Source organism: Melampsora larici-populina, assembly GCF_000204055.1.
Source record: "Melampsora larici-populina 98AG31 unplaced genomic scaffold MELLAscaffold_5, whole genome shotgun sequence".
Classification (NCBI taxonomy): domain Eukaryota; kingdom Fungi; phylum Basidiomycota; class Pucciniomycetes; order Pucciniales; family Melampsoraceae; genus Melampsora; species Melampsora laricis-populina.
The window spans coordinates 1,994,372-2,013,205 of record NW_006768769.1 but is presented as its reverse complement, the minus strand read 5'-3'; the positions used below and the strand labels follow the sequence as shown (position 1 = coordinate 2,013,205).

Genomic DNA, 18,834 nt, shown 5'->3' with positions numbered 1-18,834 from the left:
AGCATACTTACCTGAAAGTGTAATACCCGACTTTAACCTTTCACTTACGCTAACAAGCTTACTGATCATTCTTGCAGTTAAAGAACTGCGATTGGGCACAGTGATGTCAGCAGCTGAAGAAAATGTTCTCTTGCATGGGCAAGTGGTCCCAGAAAGTCCAAGATAATTGCAAGTGAGAGTTGCCAGGACAGGAAAGTCCTTTTGATGATCCTATAAGTGAAATGAGAAACATCAGAACTAGGAAGTATCAAGGATAGTGGATGATGTAGGAGAACCCACCTTCCACCAATCAAGGTCATTCTGACCTGCAACCATTAAGTGGGCTCCTTCAATATACTCTACGTATTCTTCTCAATGTCTATCAGCTGCTGAGGATGAAGAGGCTTGATTGGTGAAGACATTGAAAAAAGAGGAGTCCTGGAGTGGTGAATTTGGAGGGGAAGGTGTTTGGGAGGTTGGGAGGATGTCTGAGATGATAGGATCCTCAGCCCATTCCCATAATGCATCTTCAAAGCCATAGCTAAAAATGGTTTTAGCTTGGGCGGCTTCATTGGGATAATTGAGGTCAAAAAATTGCAGGCGGAATCAAGGATTTAGGATTGTCAATAAGACAATCACATCAGAGGCTGCTGCCTCAGCTTGATGCGCATGACTCCAAGCATTCTCTTCAGCTCCAAGTCTTTGCAAGTACCCTTAAGTTTATCAATGTCTTGAACCATCCGCGAGTATTTGGCAAGGACGATACAGCCAGTAGTGGAATTTCCTTCCAAACGTTTTGTAGCGCAGAGGAAAACCTTTGAAATGAAGAGAAACTAATCAGAACCATTTCTTTTCGTACAGCGAAGGAACAGGAAAGAAACAAAAATGAAGAGAAGGAATTAAAATTTCAAAACCACAATTACCTGAAGAATTCGGACCAAGTTCCCAATGGAATCCCATTCATCAGGGGTGATAAGTATCCCTTGGTAATATTGGGTCTTTTGATCTGCAAGGAGTATTGCATCAACAACCTATCAAACAAGTTTCATTAGCTGAAAGGATAGGATGGAGATACTTAAAATGAAAGGCTTGATTTGAACTTACATCACATGTGTTGCTTAGATGCTTGAGATAATCTGCGTCAATATTCCAACAAACTTCCCATCCAGAGAGAGGGGAGCGACCCTTATAATCCAGTTGTTTTACTTTGGCAATGAACTCCTGGTGTCTTGCTGAGCTGTGGGTGCAGAGGCCATTGAAATTTTTCAGCCTGTGTGAGTAAAAAAGAAATCAGTATCTATTTGGAGACTTATAGTGGATAATGGAAAACATCTACAAACCTTAAGAACAGCCCAAGCTAAAGCAGAAAGAGCAAACTCTTCCTTGTTGTCAAATCCGGTGTCCGAAGCGTTGTAGTCAGGATGGTTTCTCACAGGTTGACCATCAATTGAATCATGTTCATCTAGGTCATCTTCTGAAGATTCAAAGTTGACATCTTCTTCGCCCTCGTTCAAAGTCAGGATAGGTGTGGGTAAGACAACACCAGGTTGGGTGGTTGGCTTGATATGCCCGGCGGTCATACCCAGTGACTTCAATCCCGATTTTACCACCAGTCCAATCTTGTGTGCATAGCACTTTACCTGATACGCTGTTGAGTCCCAATCATCTAACTCCTTGGTGTCCCTGAACATCGTTGAAAGCTTGTGGGGCATCGTATTGTGGGAACTTGCTGAGTCAGTGGTCTGAGCTAATAAGTAAAACAATAAAGTATGTCAGCTTAAATGGCCTGATCTCGATCCAAAAAATAAGATATGGAGAAGTGGATCCAAGAAAAAAAACCAAGAAACAATGAAGAGTACTCATCTTTGTATGTGAGCCATTGGAAATCAAGAACCTCCCTACTGGCTGAGTGAGTAATCGACCTGCATGATGCCAGGCAACCAACTTGAGGGTTAGATGCTGTGTCTGGAATTTCAAGTCATCGTCAATATAAGTGACTGGGACCCCTATGTATGCCTTCCCACCACCCTTGGTCGTCCAGACATCGTACATCATGCTAAACTTGCTTTTGTTCGACTGTAACGTCAAGAAGTTGATTAGTAAGTCAATTTTTACCAATAGGATAGAGTCATGGATCAAAGAGAGAGAATAACATACCTTGACCATATCAATAACTGTTCTCGAAAGGTCCTTGTGAATACACTACGGTCCAATCAGGACATCACAGCAATATTGTGTCTCACAATATCAAGGGGAGATCGGGCCAATCTCGGTTTATTATCCTCACATACGCTATCGCCCCGATGAAATTGAGGACATCAGCGCAATATTGTTGGTTGAGGTTCTGTGAATGCTGGGAGAACTGTTTGAATTGGATTGGATCCATTCAAGTAGTTCAAATGGTTGAACCATTTGAACTGGTTTCTTGGTGCAGGAAATAGCCCAGTACAACCTTTCCTGGTTCTTGATTTGGGGCGATAGGGTCAATTGACCACTCTTAAATTACACAGTGAGCGTGAGTTCGTGATTTCTTTAAATGGGATCATCAAAAAGAGTAAAAACACTTGATCAAAAGAAAACAAAAAAGAACAAAACACATGAGACAAGACTTGAATAAAAGAGAGACAGCTCTAAATGAATGTATATGAATATAAGGGAGGAACAAAGAACATGAGACAAGACTTGTAAAAAAATAGACAAATCTACATGAATTATGAATATAAGAAAGGTCCAATGATTTTTACGTGAGTTTTTCTTTCTTTTGAAATTGATACTTTGTTCAAGAATAGTATTGTAAAGTTTTTATATTGTTGACAATTGCATGTTCCTATACATCATCTTCTTCTTCTACATCATCATCATCATCATCATCATCTAAATCTTGTTCTAAATCAGCCCTCTCCGCAACTGTTTGTCGATCTTCCCTGTCAGGGAGTTCTTAGCAATAATGTTTGGGTAGTTTAATTGGGCTCCCCTACGCTTTGATGGTGGATAGACTGCGCAACCCGTCAAACCGTTTGTCAGTATTCATAATCACTTCATAATACCTAAAACAGTTGATCAAGATGGCATCAGCTCATACGTACTGGGCACTGGGACAAGAGGTAGTAAATTACCCATCACTCCCCTCTTTGGGGTATTTTTTTAACGCCACCAACATTCTATCGACCCAAATCCACATCAACTTTGGCCAATTTCGTGACTTGCAATCAGTCACAACAGTGGAAGTGTGGTAATACTTGAGACCAACCAAACACTTAATGACAAAAATTTGATGTCAGAAAATGTATATGTAGAAAGTTTCAACGTACTTACAATTAATGCAAAGCGTTGTTGGTCCTCTAATGATGTTTTGGCAAAGATATCATTGTCTGAGCGATGATCAAGTTTGTTTTGGCTATGGACAAACTATCGATTTTTGAGGTAAATAGGCTGAGATGTACAGTGGCATGTAATGATAACATACCTGGCCAATTAGCTCCTTGAGCCTAGGAACTACTCCAGATTGAGTGCTATTCTTTGTTATTAGGTTGGTGAGGATCTGATTGAGGTCAAGGATGATTAGCATAATAAAACCAAGATTGTTTTTGGTCTTGACTCACATTATCCCAAAATTTACTGTGTTGATAGGTGGCTAACTTTTTGACAAGCTTAAGAGCAAGCTGCAAGGACTTCACATCCCCTTTAAAGAAGTCCAGAGGCAGCTGAGCTAGGTAAAAATCTTCATTTGCGTGTTTACAAAGGTAGTTCTTGATAGATAGGGTTCTGTCAATGTAGAATCATACATGATTCAGAGAAGTGGGACATACCATCACCCGGTTCTCAAGTGAATACTCAACCGGCTTAGATCTTTTAGTTCCATTGCCGTTGTATGATTTGGTCTTTGATGGAATCATGTATATCAGGAGTCTGGCACGTATCACGGTCTATTGATATAAACAGAGAGGCAAGAGTCCGAGATCGAGTTAGTTTACATGGTATTTGTGAGAGATTCAGTCCTGATTGCAAGCGGTGCTTACTTGTAGTTTATCACTACTCTGCCAATGATCACTCTTGCTGCAATTGATTGTGACAGGTGTTGTAGTCGTCTGCCTCCCGGTGGCAGTAGAAGGGCCAGATTGTACAAGGGCCTTTAGATCACGGACATGACCAATCATCTCAGCTACCATGCATACCACAGCAAGTTCTCGTGTACGTGCTTTGGGTTCCTAAGGTTTTGACAAAGAGTTCACACAAGGCTTGCTTTGTTGGTGAAAAAGAAGAAACACACCCCAAATACACGTCTAACACGGGTGATATCTTCCTTGTGAATAGCAAACTCCAATGTAATTTGTTCAAACATAGCAAAGTCAGCTGCATCAAATGTCCCAGGATATTTTGAGGCAGTCCTAGGTGTGTTATGGGGGCAAGGTTGGTCGAGCAAGTCCACTGGTGGAGGATCATCACATGATGTGTCATCTTCAGCAAAGGGATCCTCAGAGTGGCCGTCAGGGAACTCGTAGTTGTTTTGATTTCCTTCATTGTCATCATCATCATCTGAACCCTTGCTGTTGTCATTGACATTGGAGCCGTAATTGGTTGAAAGTGTATGGTGTACTCGTTTGGATGAGCTTGAATTGTGGTGATGGTTTTCCGGGGTCTCGTGGCTAGTAGGTGACGGTGATTTACGGTGATAGGCATGCTTTGACTTTGGTAGTGATTGGGCAATGCGAGAAGCTATAGGGACCTTTTTTTGGGGGGGCGGAGGGGTGTTCTGGAAGACCTCAGAGCTTGTGGCATTAGGTTACGGGGGAAATGGGTTGGAGTCTGATTGTTGGTATAGCGAGATATTGCGCAGGTTACCGTATTTAGTATTGTACCCCTCCTCCGGTACAATACCGGATACCCTGATTTTCCAGTATCGGGAGTAGGGTACGGTACCAGAGCCGTACCCTTTTGACCTTTAGCCACCCATAATTCACATTGATACAGCCACAACATAACCCATAATTCAACTCCTCCTCTCCTCCAACTTGCTGTCTCATTTTCAATCAATCGATTGATCTTGGTTTCTTTTTTATTCTATCTTTGTCACCTTCTTGAAGTTGTTCTTTGGTGATAACTTGGTACTAGTAACCGCCGTATATTCTGACAATACCAATATCGTACTGTACCGCTCCCCAAAGAGCAATACAGTATCCTCTGTGTGTCCAATAGGTATTGTATATTGCGGTACAGTTCTTAGTATCTTACCTGGCTCCAAGTACAATACCAAATCCTGGGTCTGAAGGTATTGGGAGCCCGGTTATGGTGCTGGTATTGCCAATACAATACCCGTACCGTATCTGTGGCAGCATTGGTGGTCCTGGTTGACAATAAGGGACCTCTTGGTAATTGCTTTGAAACACATCCTTGTTGTACCCAAGTGCTTCAGAGACAGACCGTCATTCACCAGGGTGTCTATGACCCTTTTGCCGGATTGAGTCCAATAGCCATTGGTCGGATGTTTTATCCACCCACCAGAAGCAAGATGCCGGAGTACATTGAAGTTGTTTGCAGAGATAGGAATATCCCATCCTGGTTTTTGACGAGTTGAATGAATTGAAAACTTCCAAACAACATCATTCATTCTTTCAAAAGATTCGGTTGCAAACAGTGAAGGGGGTCCAAATTGCCTGATGGACAGAGTAAAATGCTTCATGATATGAAACTTGGGTTTGTTGAACCATTGAGCTGAGAGCCTCACAACTCCCATTAGGAAGCAGTCAATCAGATGGTCTAATTCATTGCAAAATGTGTCCATGTCTCTGATTTCAGGCTGAAAAACCATTGATGCCACATGACCCAAGTCCAGCCATACTTGCCTATACAATGGAGACAAGTATTCTTCCAAAAGAAATGTTGCGGCTTGCAAGACAATTTTGAACTCCTTTCCATTCAAGCTCTGTGAATGTGTAACCATGCAATCAGGTTAAATTGCTTCCCGTCCTAAACCTAATGATTTGAAACTCTTCCACTTGCGCTTCAAATCTTCTTTTTGGTTTTCTGTTAGGCGGGTTACAAAATCTCTATATAGATACTTTGTTACCCCCAAAAGTATGACCTGCAACAACTCCACTGGTGTGTCCATGTGTCCATCAAAACCATTAAGTGTAAGAAGGGGTTGAATAACCTATCCTTGTACATATATTCAAGATCTTCAGCCATTTCAATGGGCATATTGGTATTTGGGTGTTCACAATGGCATTGGCAGACATCCTCCATGAAACTCAAATTTGTGTTATCCTTTATTCCCCAAATTTTGGCCTGATTTTCCACCTTTGTAATCAAATTTGGAAACCTTGATTGCTGCCACATTGCTCAAGTTTTACTTTCTGTATCACTCCGTGATCTTGTTTCAAACCGCTTTGGTTATCCTTCTTGATCCAGGCCCATAAAAACTTCCACATATTGATGACTACATTTTTCATCTATGCTTGGAGCTGACACAGTACATATCCTGCAAGGAGTCAATGATGAGGCTGGTTGTCATGTATTTGACACCTCAGCATGCATGGGTGGGTCACCAAGAATACACAGTGGAATTGCCATAATCAACACTTCCTCTTGTGTTTCAGAATCATGAGCAAGACAAACTTCAGAGCTCAAAACACTTTTAACAGGTAAGAATGTCAGGTACTATCATAAGCAAGACAAACTTCAGAGCTCAAAACACTTTTAAGAAGTAAGAATGTCAGGTACTGTGAATCAGTGTGAAAATAAATGAAAACACCCACTTCAGCTGATCCACCAGGTTGTCAGCCAATTGCAACGCTGTACCAACATTGGTGGTAGCCAGAAACAAAGTATTGAATTCCAGATGAACTAATCTGGCAGGAAGCCCCAAAAGATTGAAATAAAACGACATGTGTTTATTCCATCTTTTGCTCACGTTTCCTGAAGTACCATCACAATACAAAGTAAGTGGCATGTGGCGGATGACACAGCCATTTGCCCTCTTTCTCCAGGGATTTGGTGATGGTATTGCTTCCAGTGAGTCTGAGTCCGATGATGTTTGATATATCAATCCCCTACATTGATTGATAAGACTTCCACCTGCCCTGCTTATTTTTACCTTTGGGAAAGGCAGTAACAGTTCATCACAGTTGATTGAATCTTGAAATCCAAAATCAGGCTCCTCTGGTATCAAAACTCGATATGTAGAGTCATCTAACTTGAAGATTTCTGCCGTCAAAATCTTTGCATGAAGCACACCATCCAATTGCCAAAAATGTGATGGTACTACTAGTCTTCCATCCTTCAGCCGTGCCGGCTCATAGATATAAAAGATTCCAGCTGTTGTTTTTACCATTGGAGCCCTAAACTCCCTTCTAAGACCATGGACCCATTTCCCACAATGTGTAAAGTACTTTACCACCCCATCAGAGCGTACGTCAGGATATTACCTAAGATTTTTGGCCACAATTGGGTTGGCCAAGTTCTGAAGAGTAGTTGACAAAATACATTAACAGTGTGTTATGTTATATGTATCATAGCAAGCCAGCCCAAGGCAAAATAAACTCACCAATCTCAGCTGCTCTTCAATAACCAGGGTGTAGCAGGTGTTACCCAGCGGTGATACAAACTCTTTAACATCTAAGCCAAGCATTGACCTAAGCTCTTTTCGCAGGGAAGACATTGCATTCCAGCATGGAAGATCGGTATGCATCACTCTTGCTGCTAGCTTGTAGCCATCATATGATTTTCTGGAAGTTTGGGTAAGTGTGCTACCCAAAGCAGTAAGTCCTGCCACATTCTTTTGAATCCAGACAAAAGAGACACATGTATCTTTAGTATTTATAGATGAAAGAGACACTGACAAAATAATACATTTGTTACCTCCTCCCTTCCCACAGGGAACCATGGGGCAACATTTCTTGTCATGTTGAAAGCTTCTGTCTGTATTTGTGGGAAGTTGACATCCATGTCATCTGTCTCAGAATCCTCATCTAATGATGCTGATCCCACAGTTTCACTTGAGTTTGAAGAATCAGACTTTGTATCAGAAGAGTCTGCACTTGAGTGATTGGAAGCTTCCAAATTATATGGAGAGGAGTGTGTGTGAAACATAATTCCTTGATCAAGGTCTGTATCCATGTCACTGGAATACTCATGACCCCCCAAATCTTGATGACCTGTTTGAGCAGAGGGATTGACATCAACAGGATGATTTGAAGCCTGTGTTTGAAGTCCCCTTTGAGATCTGACGCTTATCATCTTGTCCCTGATGTTCTGAGTCACCAGATTACAATGATTTTCAAGCCACATGTGGGCCTCATGGTCCATTGTGGGTCTTCCTGCACAAAGCAAGCAGGTATATTGCTTATCTCCATTGGCCATTTCTTCACAATCAAAGACTACAAAAGATATTGCTCAGTTATTCTCAAGAAAAGATGAGACATGAAAAACTTACATTCTGCAACCCGGTAGGTTTTGACTGTGTTAGACATTAAAGCTATTCAATCACAGATCAGATGATGGTGGTGCAGTTGTAAGAAGTAGAAGGAAGTGATGTTTGAAAGAACTGTTCTGACAAGTTGATTAATCTGTTTTTGCTGATAATGAAAAAAATGTAGAATCCTAGCACGTGAAAACTTTTGATCAGGACAGAGGTCAATTGAGTGTCAAAAGAGGCAACAGCAATGAAGAAATTGAATGTAAAAGTCTGGGCTACAGATTTTGTTTTGTGTAGAATGCAGAGATTGTAGAAATTGATAGTGAGCTAAAGTACACCCAAAAGATTTAGAAGAAAGGGGCTTTTTATGCTCACAAAATGGAATGATTTTCCATGAAACAGCACTTGTGCAATTGGTTGTACTGTAACCTGTGTGACGGAGGCCTGCGGACCAAAAGAAGTTCCAGGCCTCCATCACATAGGGCGCAACAAAGCGGGTCGCCGCGCATTGGTCTCAATGAGACCGATTGGTGAGACTGATGCCTCTCACCAAATCCCTCTCAAGACTCACATGGCTTCTGTCTGCCCTGAGCTGCTCTGGCCACCGATGTCGACTTGTGTCAGAGTCTTGCCAACGCGCGAGCCAGCTGTTGGACAAGCTCCATGCTTGGCTCATGCGTGTCACATTCTTTGACAGCCGAGCCCAAAAGATATTGGCAGGATATCTGGAAGTCATCAGCGCGATGTTGTTGGGGAGGATAACAAAGCGATATTGTGACCTGTCAACCATTGACCTGTAGTGTACCCTTTGCTGTCTTAGAAGCCCAGGTAATGCCACGTAAATTGGCAGACCGATTGGAAAGCTTGAAGGAGGCTCTGAGGGGAGGATCATTGAATCAGGAAAACAGTAATACATGACAGAGGATCCAGATGACTAATGTGATGTTGAGGAGTTCTACACTAAAAGAGGACTGAGAGAGAAACAAGTCAAGAGTGGCTTTTGGATTGGTCTTGGCAAGTTGGGAAATATTGTCCTGTTGTTGCTTCCAGGTTCGAGGCAGGTCGTGGCCTTGGCGTATTGCCAGGTGTCTTTTGGGGCAGGCTGGTCAATCTTTTGCTCCAGCACGGTGAGAATAGAGGTTGTAGTGACTTCTCTTGCCTTGAGTGAAGTACCCTCGACAGTATTTACACCTAAATACACAAGGATCATCTCCAGTTCAGGCAAATGGATGAAACAAAAACATAGTCAGTGGGAATCAATAAAATTTGAGAGAAAACAAAGAAGAAGACAAGAGAAAAAAGTCAGTAAAAAACCCGTACCTTGCCTTTCACATGGATGGCAGGATCCAAGTGTTCCAAAAGCTTGCTCACCCGGCCAAGCTGGGCACACCTTACAGCTGATGATCCGACAACTTCCACATCAGAATCCTGGTTGATATCAACACCACGTGGGACATTGTAGTCCTTAACAAAGCAAAGAGAAAGATAGAGAGAAAGAGATTAGTAAGAAGAATATGAAAGATGAAAGATACATAAGATAAAGATGAACATACCTGTACTTCTGTTTTTCTTCTTTACCGGTGATACACCCTGTTGGGATGAGTTTGAAACGTTCCTGGATACTGTGCTTTTGCATTTCCTTCCGGGTATACAACAAGGAGATTTCAAGAACTTCTTTTTGACGATCAAAGCTGATTTGGATGGGGGAGCATTCAAGGTCACATCCGATTGGATGTCCTCGTCTTCCCAGTCCTCACCCTCTTTGCTGGGTGATTGGATTGAACGCTGGGAGTTGGGGGAGGTCATCACATAGCCTGGTCTAGGACACATTGGGCTTCAAACTTCTAGAGATCGAGCGGATGATGGTGGAACTAGAGAATCTGAACCGTCAATCTGGAGGGTAGTCTGAGTGTAGCTTGGGGTATCAGCAGCAGATGGACACATGATTAAAATGATGGGATGATTATAATCAAAATCTAAACAATAATAATCAAGACTGGATGAATATAAACGTAATCAAAAAAGGGTAGATGGGCTAAGGGTGAACTCTGATTGTGATAGAAGGATTGTTAGGGGAACAAGGGTTAGAAATTGACCAAATAGTCAAACAATATGAGAGCTTTGATAGAAAGGGAAGAAAGCTACTCACCTTGAGGATCTTTCAAAGATTGAGCCGAGGTTTCTTGGTACCCACGAAATACGTTCATCTTCCAGAGATAATGGTTGGAGGTATGAAGGTAGAATGGACCAAGAAACTAATCCTGGAGTTGATAAACTAATACTTGAGTCAGTTTCTATACCGTGGAGAGGCACATCCCAAGTTTTTGATTGAAATCCCTAGTTTTTGATGTGATGTAGTTGAAATCAATAGGACGTGAGGTGAGGGTTAGGGAAACTGATGGGCTTGGATACTGGTGGTGATGGTTGAGTCAGATCTTGAGACTCGGTTCGTGTGCTATAGGTCGCTATGGACTGCTATGAGGCGCTAAGCGCTTGTGGGCGCTATGGCGCCTCATAGCACAGCAAAATTGTGCTATGCCCTACGTAACCCAAAACTGCTATGTTGCTAGGGCTAGGCCATAGCGCGGGCGGGGCGCCGGTGGCGTTGTTACTAGGCCTACGTTTGTTCCATATAGTTCTGAGGTAAGCAATGGTCTCTTCTTTCTTCATTCAAGACCTCCTGATTTCAGAATTCAGTGCAAATATCTCTTCTGACGGCTTTCGTTCTCTAAACCAGTACCAATCTTCAAGAGCTTCAACTGGATCAAGTTCGGAATTCTGCTTATGAATATGAATGGTTTGTTTCTCTCCTGGTTTTGCAGTCTTTGCTCCGAAGATGTCGATCCTAACAAACGACCCGTTCGGGCCCCAGGACACGTCTTCCCAAGTTGGTAGTCTTTTATTGACATCGTCTGAGATTAACTCCACTAGCCTGGTTGTTCCCCAGAAAGCTGTTAGAGCTCACGCAAAGACTGCTTCCCCCTTCTCTCCTTCATTTTTGAGTTTGTCGAGGAGAATTACTGCGTCTGATATCAGCACCGGTAGTTGCTTCTATCTTCCTTGATGCTTTTAGGAGTCTGGAAACCGCAGTGTCAGCTATCGATGGATATTTTGCATCATGGAATAAGTGCCGAGCTTTGATCCCCGCAATGTCCACTTTGACTGTTGAAGAATTAACTGATTCATTGTCACACGCCCTTTGTTCTTGTTTCTTAGAAGTCCAAACTATGAACACCTTCAAGATCAATTTTGATATTGGTAAAAGATCACAACAATCTACCTGTTTTACTTCCGCAAATCTCGATAATTTTAACACTGCTGAGTTGTAGTGTTTCAACGTTCCATCTGCCCAGGTTCCACACAGGAAATGTTGTTGTATTTCATATTGATCTGAATTATCAATTCCTGACACATTGCTTTTGAACGCTCTGAAATGTTTAGTTAGGCGGATTACATTCCTTCCTGTTGCGTCTTTGTTTGAAGAAGGATCTCTTTTTGGGTTTACTGGACTTTGGAGGATGTTTCTTCAGGTTGAGTTTATGATAGTAGGTGTCTAAGGTCAATAGGAATCTCTATAAAGACTGCCTTCCACCAGTGAAAATCACCTTGATAACCCCAAGAAAGTCTGTCCGCCAGATTATTTTCAGATGTAACACGTCTCTCTTTGATGTTACAGCCTAATTTTGTAAGTATCCTCTGGATTTGCTTTCATTCATTTTTTGTCTGAGTATCTTTTGATTTCCTCTTTTTTATGGTTGATTGGGTGGTTTTATTATCAGTATCCACCCAAAACGCTTTTCCCCTCACTGTCATCACTTTTTGTAGCACCAAGAGGCCAAGTCAAATAGCGACTGTTTCCGCCCACGCTATTTTTTGCTTATCCGAAATCAGATTCAAGTTCTGCCAGTTCTCTACAAAATCAAAACAGGCCGAATAATCTCCTATAAGTACTCCTATTCTGTGACGAGAAACAAGACTTACACCACGAACCCTGTGCCTCGGTCTAGGAACGGTGGCTTGGCCCCGGTTGATCGACCAATAATCTTTGCTGGTGAGATACGTGATTCAAACGCTCATATCCACACCGTGTCAAAACTGGTGTTATCGACATAGGTTTAGCGCCCGTTATTTTGTGGGTTCCCAATGGGTGACAAATGACCGGTTGAGCAACTCGGGTGTATTCGCACTACCTCATTGGTGCCAAACCCGTGCTTTTCTCGCTCATATGGGTTTTCCCATATTCCATTGTAGATTCATTTTGCGCTGTTGCAAACGAGTGTTGTGTGAAGGACCAAACAAACATAGGATGAATTCCGAAAAAACCCAATGAGCAACAAGTGACAGATACATGGGACTGAGGTAAGAAGACAAAAAAAGAAAGAAGGAGCAGATCATGAAACAAACTGAGTGCAACAAAAACTAAGAATGAAAGATACATATGAGGGGCAACAACGACAAAATAAACGCCTTATACTCCACGCTAATCTTCCTCCACCTCGACTGTTTCAGCCTCGTGTACTCGCTCATCCGGGGCACAGCCAATGCCAAACGTTTCATCCAACTCTTGAATAGTGGCCAGTATGCGCTCCTCGGTTGGCAAAGCAAAATCAGTGCTTTTCTTGAGCTCCTCAAAGGTCTTGTCGTTGTCGATGCGGTCATAATCATCCTGCAGTATCAATACATAAAACCTAATGTGAGATTTGTTGTCAGTAATTGCCAATATCAAAAGTAGAAGGAATAATATGATGTACGCATAACAATACCGGCGGGACCTGCTGCGCAAGTCTTCCAGTTTTTTGTTGACCACATCCCAAAAGCTTTTATTGGAGTACAAGTCACAATTAAGGCCCCAATGCATCGCTTGCATTCTCTGATATGCGGAGGAATATGATGATTAGTTTTGATACAAGTTCAATAGGTGTTGGATTTTGACTAACCAAATAGGCATATCGCGCACTTCAAGCGTGATCAACTTGTTCTAAGATCTCTTCCCGGACACGGACACGTCCGCCTAGTAGACCTCGTTTGTTTTGATAGAGCTTGATCATAAGATGTGAGCTAAGGGATATGGTGTCAGAAGATACAATAGTTTGAGCTTACCTTGACTATGATTGTATCAAGAGATGGCACTTTAGCTTGTGATGGTATCACATTGCGTCGACTGGGGAGGGTGATATGTGTTAAAAACTGAAAAACACATGTCAGTTTGGAAAATCACTGCCTCAAACAGGATAATGAACTGACAATATCCTTGAAATCCTTTCTGACTTGTTTCAAGATGTTGTTGAAAAGGGTGCAAAGGCATGGGACACTGGCAGGTTCTGGATCAGTACCATAACCTGGTGGCAGAAGTCAATTCTTCCATTCGGACGGATACGATAAGACCGCGCTCTGCCCAAAGAATAGATGCCGTCCACTTCGAATTAAGATCTGCAATTCTGCGTGTTTGTAAGGAAACTCACCATAACTTTAGCAAACAGGGACTTGGGTAACACATCTTGATTCCCACCCCTGTCCTTGGTTGCAGTGTATGCTTGTACATCACCATCCATGGCAGACTGACACCCCAATAAGCGCACAACTCCCTAAATCAAGGCCACAGAAGTGTCAGTGAAACTTTGAAATTCACAAATTTGATGAAACTGTGACTCACTCTCAACTCTTTGCTTGCTTTCCAAACAAGGGAATCGGAACGAGGTAACCCTCTGCCACCTCTGGGGTCTCGGGGATCTTGAATGGCGTCGATCCGTTGAGTAAGCTCGTGACAAAGCTCCCGGATCTCTTGGCGTCCGGCAAGAATTGCGACCATGAGGGCAATGAAGTGATGGTCTCCGCTCTGGGCCTGTCACATAAATGTGCGAAAGAATGTAAACAAAGTAGTGTGCAATGCCAAATTCAGGCCGCACAAACACTTACACTACATAATTGTCGCCCCAAAACCAAGCTATCTTCGTCTAGATTGGCACGGGCGGAGACTACATTGAAGTAGGTGAGCTGCAATCCTGTCATGCGAATGACAGGTTTGCGCGAGACCGTGGGTGAACCTGGAGAAGTGTCCGGGGTTTCCAAAGGATTCGCTGCTGGTGATGACAAGGTGGAATAACCAGTTGGATCTTGTTCGTCCTGCTCGTCTTTGACTGTTGATACCCAGTTTGTCAGTTTATTTGTAGAACGTAGAATGCAAATGAAATTCAAATCACTAACGCTGATTGTCTCCCGATGTGTTGAACTGATCAAGATGGTTGGCAACACATGATTTGCTGGTGCGTTGAACTGATCAAGATCACTCGGAAAGATTTGGATGTCTGATGATGTGTGGACCTCGGGTGCGGGAGACGCAAGACTCCGCGGTGCTTCGGCGTTCTGACGCGAAGAACCCCTGTTAATTGTACTGAGTTTTGAACTAGTTTGTTGAGGTGTGGCTGACAAAGGAGATGTCGCACTGGCTGAAACTTTTGATGATTGGGCATCGTACGGTCTGTATCGCAATCGTCGAGGCATTTGGCAACTATGAGTAGAATGAAGGGAGTTGATTGAAGTAAGCAGGGGGTTTCAAGAAACGGAAAGTTACTAAAATGGAAGGTTGATGAGGGACGAGAGCACCAAAGGTGAAACAAAGGCGGTACTTATTGGTCTTTTGGTCCCAGGTGCACTTGTTCGCTTCAGCAGCAGCGGACTTGATCACGTCAGCGGAAGAAGACCTGACGCGAGGAAGACAATGAGCATAATCATGTCCTGAGCACATGGTCCTTTAATGATCTTGAGATGGCCTCGATGTGAATGATGATGTGAATTATTTGTTCAGGCTGATCTGATTTGATATTCCTGAATGTCTTAGATGAAACTGGTGAGGTCAAGTGGAACAAACTGGATGAGGTCAGGGTGTTCAGATGAACGCGATGTTTCTTCTCAGGCGTTTGAGTCAGTGATGAATTAATTGTGGTTGAGGTGTTCCAGTCGGTTGAAGTTGGAGGCGAGGGAACTGGAAGGTTCGCTCTGGTCAAAAAGATTCAGGTCTTTGTGGTGGTGTCAGTGATCAAGCACAAAATCTCCAAGTGAATCATCTGCATGACAGTTGAGATTGCGCGGGACCGGTTTTTTCATCGGACCCATCACGCTTCCTGCACTGCAGCGTGATCACTCACCTCAACCTCAGCGTCACTCTGTGGTCTTGTCAAGTTGATCACTCTCTGGAATTTGTATGAGTGCGACAAGCTATGTGATTTGCAAAACAAATAAATGTTTTAAACATGCTTTGGATAGGATTTGATGTGTTTGAAACCACCCAATGCGCTGTTGTCTCAAAAAACAAGAAACATCTTCAAAAGAAAAATTTAAAATACCATACGCAACCCAAATGAACGCATTGTTTTCTTTGAAGAACTAAAAAATGAAGATACCAATAAAATTGTTTAAAGATACAAAAGTGATATTTTATCCAATAAAATTGTTTAAAGATACAAAAGTGATATTTTATCCAATAAAATTGTTTAAAGATACAAAAGTGATATTTTATCCAATAAAATTGTTTAAAGATACAAAAGTGATATTTTATAACTGAAATGAAGCCAATTTACAAGTCACCAGCGTGATGGACCGGCTACGGGAAAATATTCGCTCTGAATCAAAGGTGAAGGTGAAGGAAGTGGTGTTTGCGACGGAGTCTGCTCATCCTCCAAAAGAAGATGTGCGGCTTTCCTTTTCTTGGTCGTTGGCTTGGCTGGTTGTCTGGTCAAGAGTCGGGTTCTTTCTTTGTTGTGTTTGTTCTCTTTGTTCTGCTCCTTTTCCTTTATTGATAGTTCCCAATTTTCTATTCCTGTCTGCACAGCGCGGACCCATTCAGCGGGTGTCACATAATCACAAGGTATGTTTGCCCATTCTCGATGCAGTGCAGCGGAATAAAAGGAGGCTTAATTGAGTATGTAATCTGGTGTTTTGACATGGACCACCTCAAAGTCTTTAACTTGCGAAACCTGCCTTTCAATCATGATCGGCCGAACCTTCTGAACTGAACAATTGGATTTGTGGCAGTCATGTTGGACATTTAGGACCGCCTCGATGTCCTGCATGAACAGAAGAAAGCGAGAGTCAATGTACAATCACACCTACTTCAAAAAACTGCAAACCGGCTTACTTTTGGGATAATCCAAATCGTTTTGGATCTGTCTTGAATCTCTCGCGTTGCGTGGAAATCATTGATCAACCCCAATCGACATTTTGTTAATTCAACCTTAATTTGATGAGTTCCACAACCGCCCACTCCCCAAATCCTTTTGACATGTCCAATCATACGTGTAGTAGTCGCGCAGGTGTAGACAGAAACAAATACCTCTGATGAGACCTTTTGATTATTTTTCAAAATTATCAATTCCAGCACTTTCCAGTCTTTTGCTCCACAGTGATCATAGACTTCCTTGGGTACCAAGTTTTCCGGTTGAACAGGTTGATCGGCTTGTTTGCCTAAGAATGTTTCACTGTCAGAGATGTACGAGAAGGAGGAGGTCATGAATTTTGACTCACGTCCAACTACCAAAACATTCTCTTCATTCCATGAGGCATTGTAGCCTAACGCCTTTTGGAATAAAGTGTTTGTTTCAAATATGTTGCGCACGTTCAAACTGGCTTGCATATAAGTTTGCAGATGTTTGTCATAGAGCTTTGTCCCCGCCGTGATAGTCCTCATGAGTCGATGATTGTTGAACAAGTTTCCTATATCACGGCTTGGGCTGAGATGATTGGACTTTACAGATGATTGTCTTGTGTTTCCATTATAGCATTCAAAATTCTCAGTTCCAAATAACATTGCAGGGCCATAGCGATCAATTGTGTCACATAGATGAGTGAGCATGTGAAACTTTGGTTTATTACACCATTGCACCAACATCTGGACTATTGCTCTGAGGAATTGCTGAATGTGTTTGTGAAGTTCATTTAGATACAAGTCCATGTCTATTATTTCTGTTTGGAAAATATATGGTGCGAGTTTAGATAGTGATGTCCACATGTCCCGTTCCTGTTGGCTCAAGTCACATTCATAGAAGATGAAGGGGGCAGCTTGGAGCACAGTTCGAAACTCTTTACCATTTAGACTTTGAAAATGTTGTATCATAGTTTTTGGCTGAACGGGGGGAATGTTCAAACCGGAGGTATTGAACAACCGCCATCTTCCGCGGATCTTCTCTTTCTCTTTTGCTGAGCATCTTTGCATTTGATGTCTCAAAAGATACTTCCCAACGCCCAAGAGAACAACGTGTAATATCTCCACCGGAGTATTCTTGTGACCATCGAAACCTGATAAAAGATAAGTTTTGGTGAGATTTTTTGCTACCATGTGTTCGCATAAATACAAAGGAAATTGTTAATACCATGCACTGTAAACATCAAACAACTTCCCTTCAATTGAGCAGGGGAAAATCATTAGAAGTATGATTGGTCATAAAGCATTGATAACTGCACACCTGAGCCATAAACCCCACATTACATATGTGCAACAAGCTGAGTAAGTTGGTAGCTATCATGTACATACAGGTCTGCTCAGTTCCCTGCTCATCTGAATAAATAAATCACATGTAATACATCATGTAACTTTTTCCAGTTTGACAAAATCCTCCCAAAAATTGACTACATAATCCTCCGTAGCTACTCAGGCAATACTCTGGACACCATTGAATAGTAACAGAAAAGGTGTTACATGAGGTTTACTTGATGAAATTACACAGAAGCTATGAGTCAGTGTATGTAGTCAATTCTTGAAATGCTTTTGTCAAACTGAAAAAAATTACAGAAGGTATTACATATGATTTACTCATTCAGATGACCCGAGAGCTGAACAGCTCTGTATGTACATGATAGCTCCCAATTTCCCCATCCTACTGCACATATGTAGTGTGGGTGCTATGACTTGGGTATGTGTTGATCAATCCTTTATGACTAATTATACTTTCAATAATCCCCCCCCCACAATTGAAGGGAAGTTGTTTAATGTTTGCAGTGATGGAGCCTCAAAAAGGGATTGAAGAGCCAATCTCTAAAATCTTTGTTCAATCCTTCGCAAATGTTGGCGATGTCTTCTTGCAAGACTTTGAATCACAATTCAAATCTTGGATTCGCCTTACAAATTTGATATTCAGTGGGTCTCGTACGCCCAACTTGGCGGAGAGAGATTTGAACAGTGAAATGTTGCCTGGTTGCTGCGCAACTGCCCAGAGCCGCTTTGTGTCACTGATCGTTGTTGCCCAGTCACGCTTTGGCAAAGATAACTGAGACGATTGGCAAGTCAGTCCTTGGAACACAATTGATTGATTGAAAATGTAGACATACTTTGTTCCCCCTTTTGTCAATACCAACAAAGTTAGAAAAATACTTTGTTGACCGCTTTTCAGCCATTGATTTAACTCTCAAGTCGCAGATTCGACAAGGGGTAAGTGAGCTTGTCGGATTCA

At 42.3% G+C, this 18,834-nt stretch overlaps 3 protein-coding genes across 3 annotated transcripts; all 3 read right to left on the bottom strand.

Moving 5' to 3' along the window:
• Positions 1–3,091: 3,091 nt before the first annotated feature.
• On the bottom strand, positions 3,092–4,758 carry MELLADRAFT_93605 (uncharacterized protein; the record flags this gene model as incomplete). Its single annotated transcript, XM_007405981.1, has 8 exons — positions 3,092–3,235; positions 3,295–3,387; positions 3,446–3,520; positions 3,582–3,728; positions 3,789–3,905; positions 3,999–4,187; positions 4,250–4,625; positions 4,706–4,758. 8 exons carry the CDS (start codon positions 4,756–4,758, stop codon positions 3,092–3,094), a joined length of 1,194 nt encoding a protein of 397 aa, XP_007406043.1.
• A 1,899-nt stretch (positions 4,759–6,657) lies between these two features.
• On the bottom strand, positions 6,658–8,283 carry MELLADRAFT_103254 (uncharacterized protein; the record flags this gene model as incomplete). Its single annotated transcript, XM_007405980.1, has 4 exons — positions 6,658–6,672; positions 7,073–7,366; positions 7,523–7,753; positions 7,837–8,283. 4 exons carry the CDS (start codon positions 8,281–8,283, stop codon positions 6,658–6,660), a joined length of 987 nt encoding a protein of 328 aa, XP_007406042.1.
• A 5,067-nt stretch (positions 8,284–13,350) lies between these two features.
• Positions 13,351–15,137, bottom strand: MELLADRAFT_93604 (uncharacterized protein; the record flags this gene model as incomplete). Its single annotated transcript, XM_007405979.1, has 9 exons — positions 13,351–13,431; positions 13,493–13,579; positions 13,637–13,655; positions 13,732–13,808; positions 13,855–13,977; positions 14,046–14,234; positions 14,309–14,518; positions 14,597–14,900; positions 15,019–15,137. The coding sequence occupies 9 exons, from the start codon at positions 15,135–15,137 to the stop codon at positions 13,351–13,353; spliced, it is 1,209 nt and encodes a 402-aa protein (XP_007406041.1).
• Positions 15,138–18,834: the final 3,697 nt, after the last annotated feature.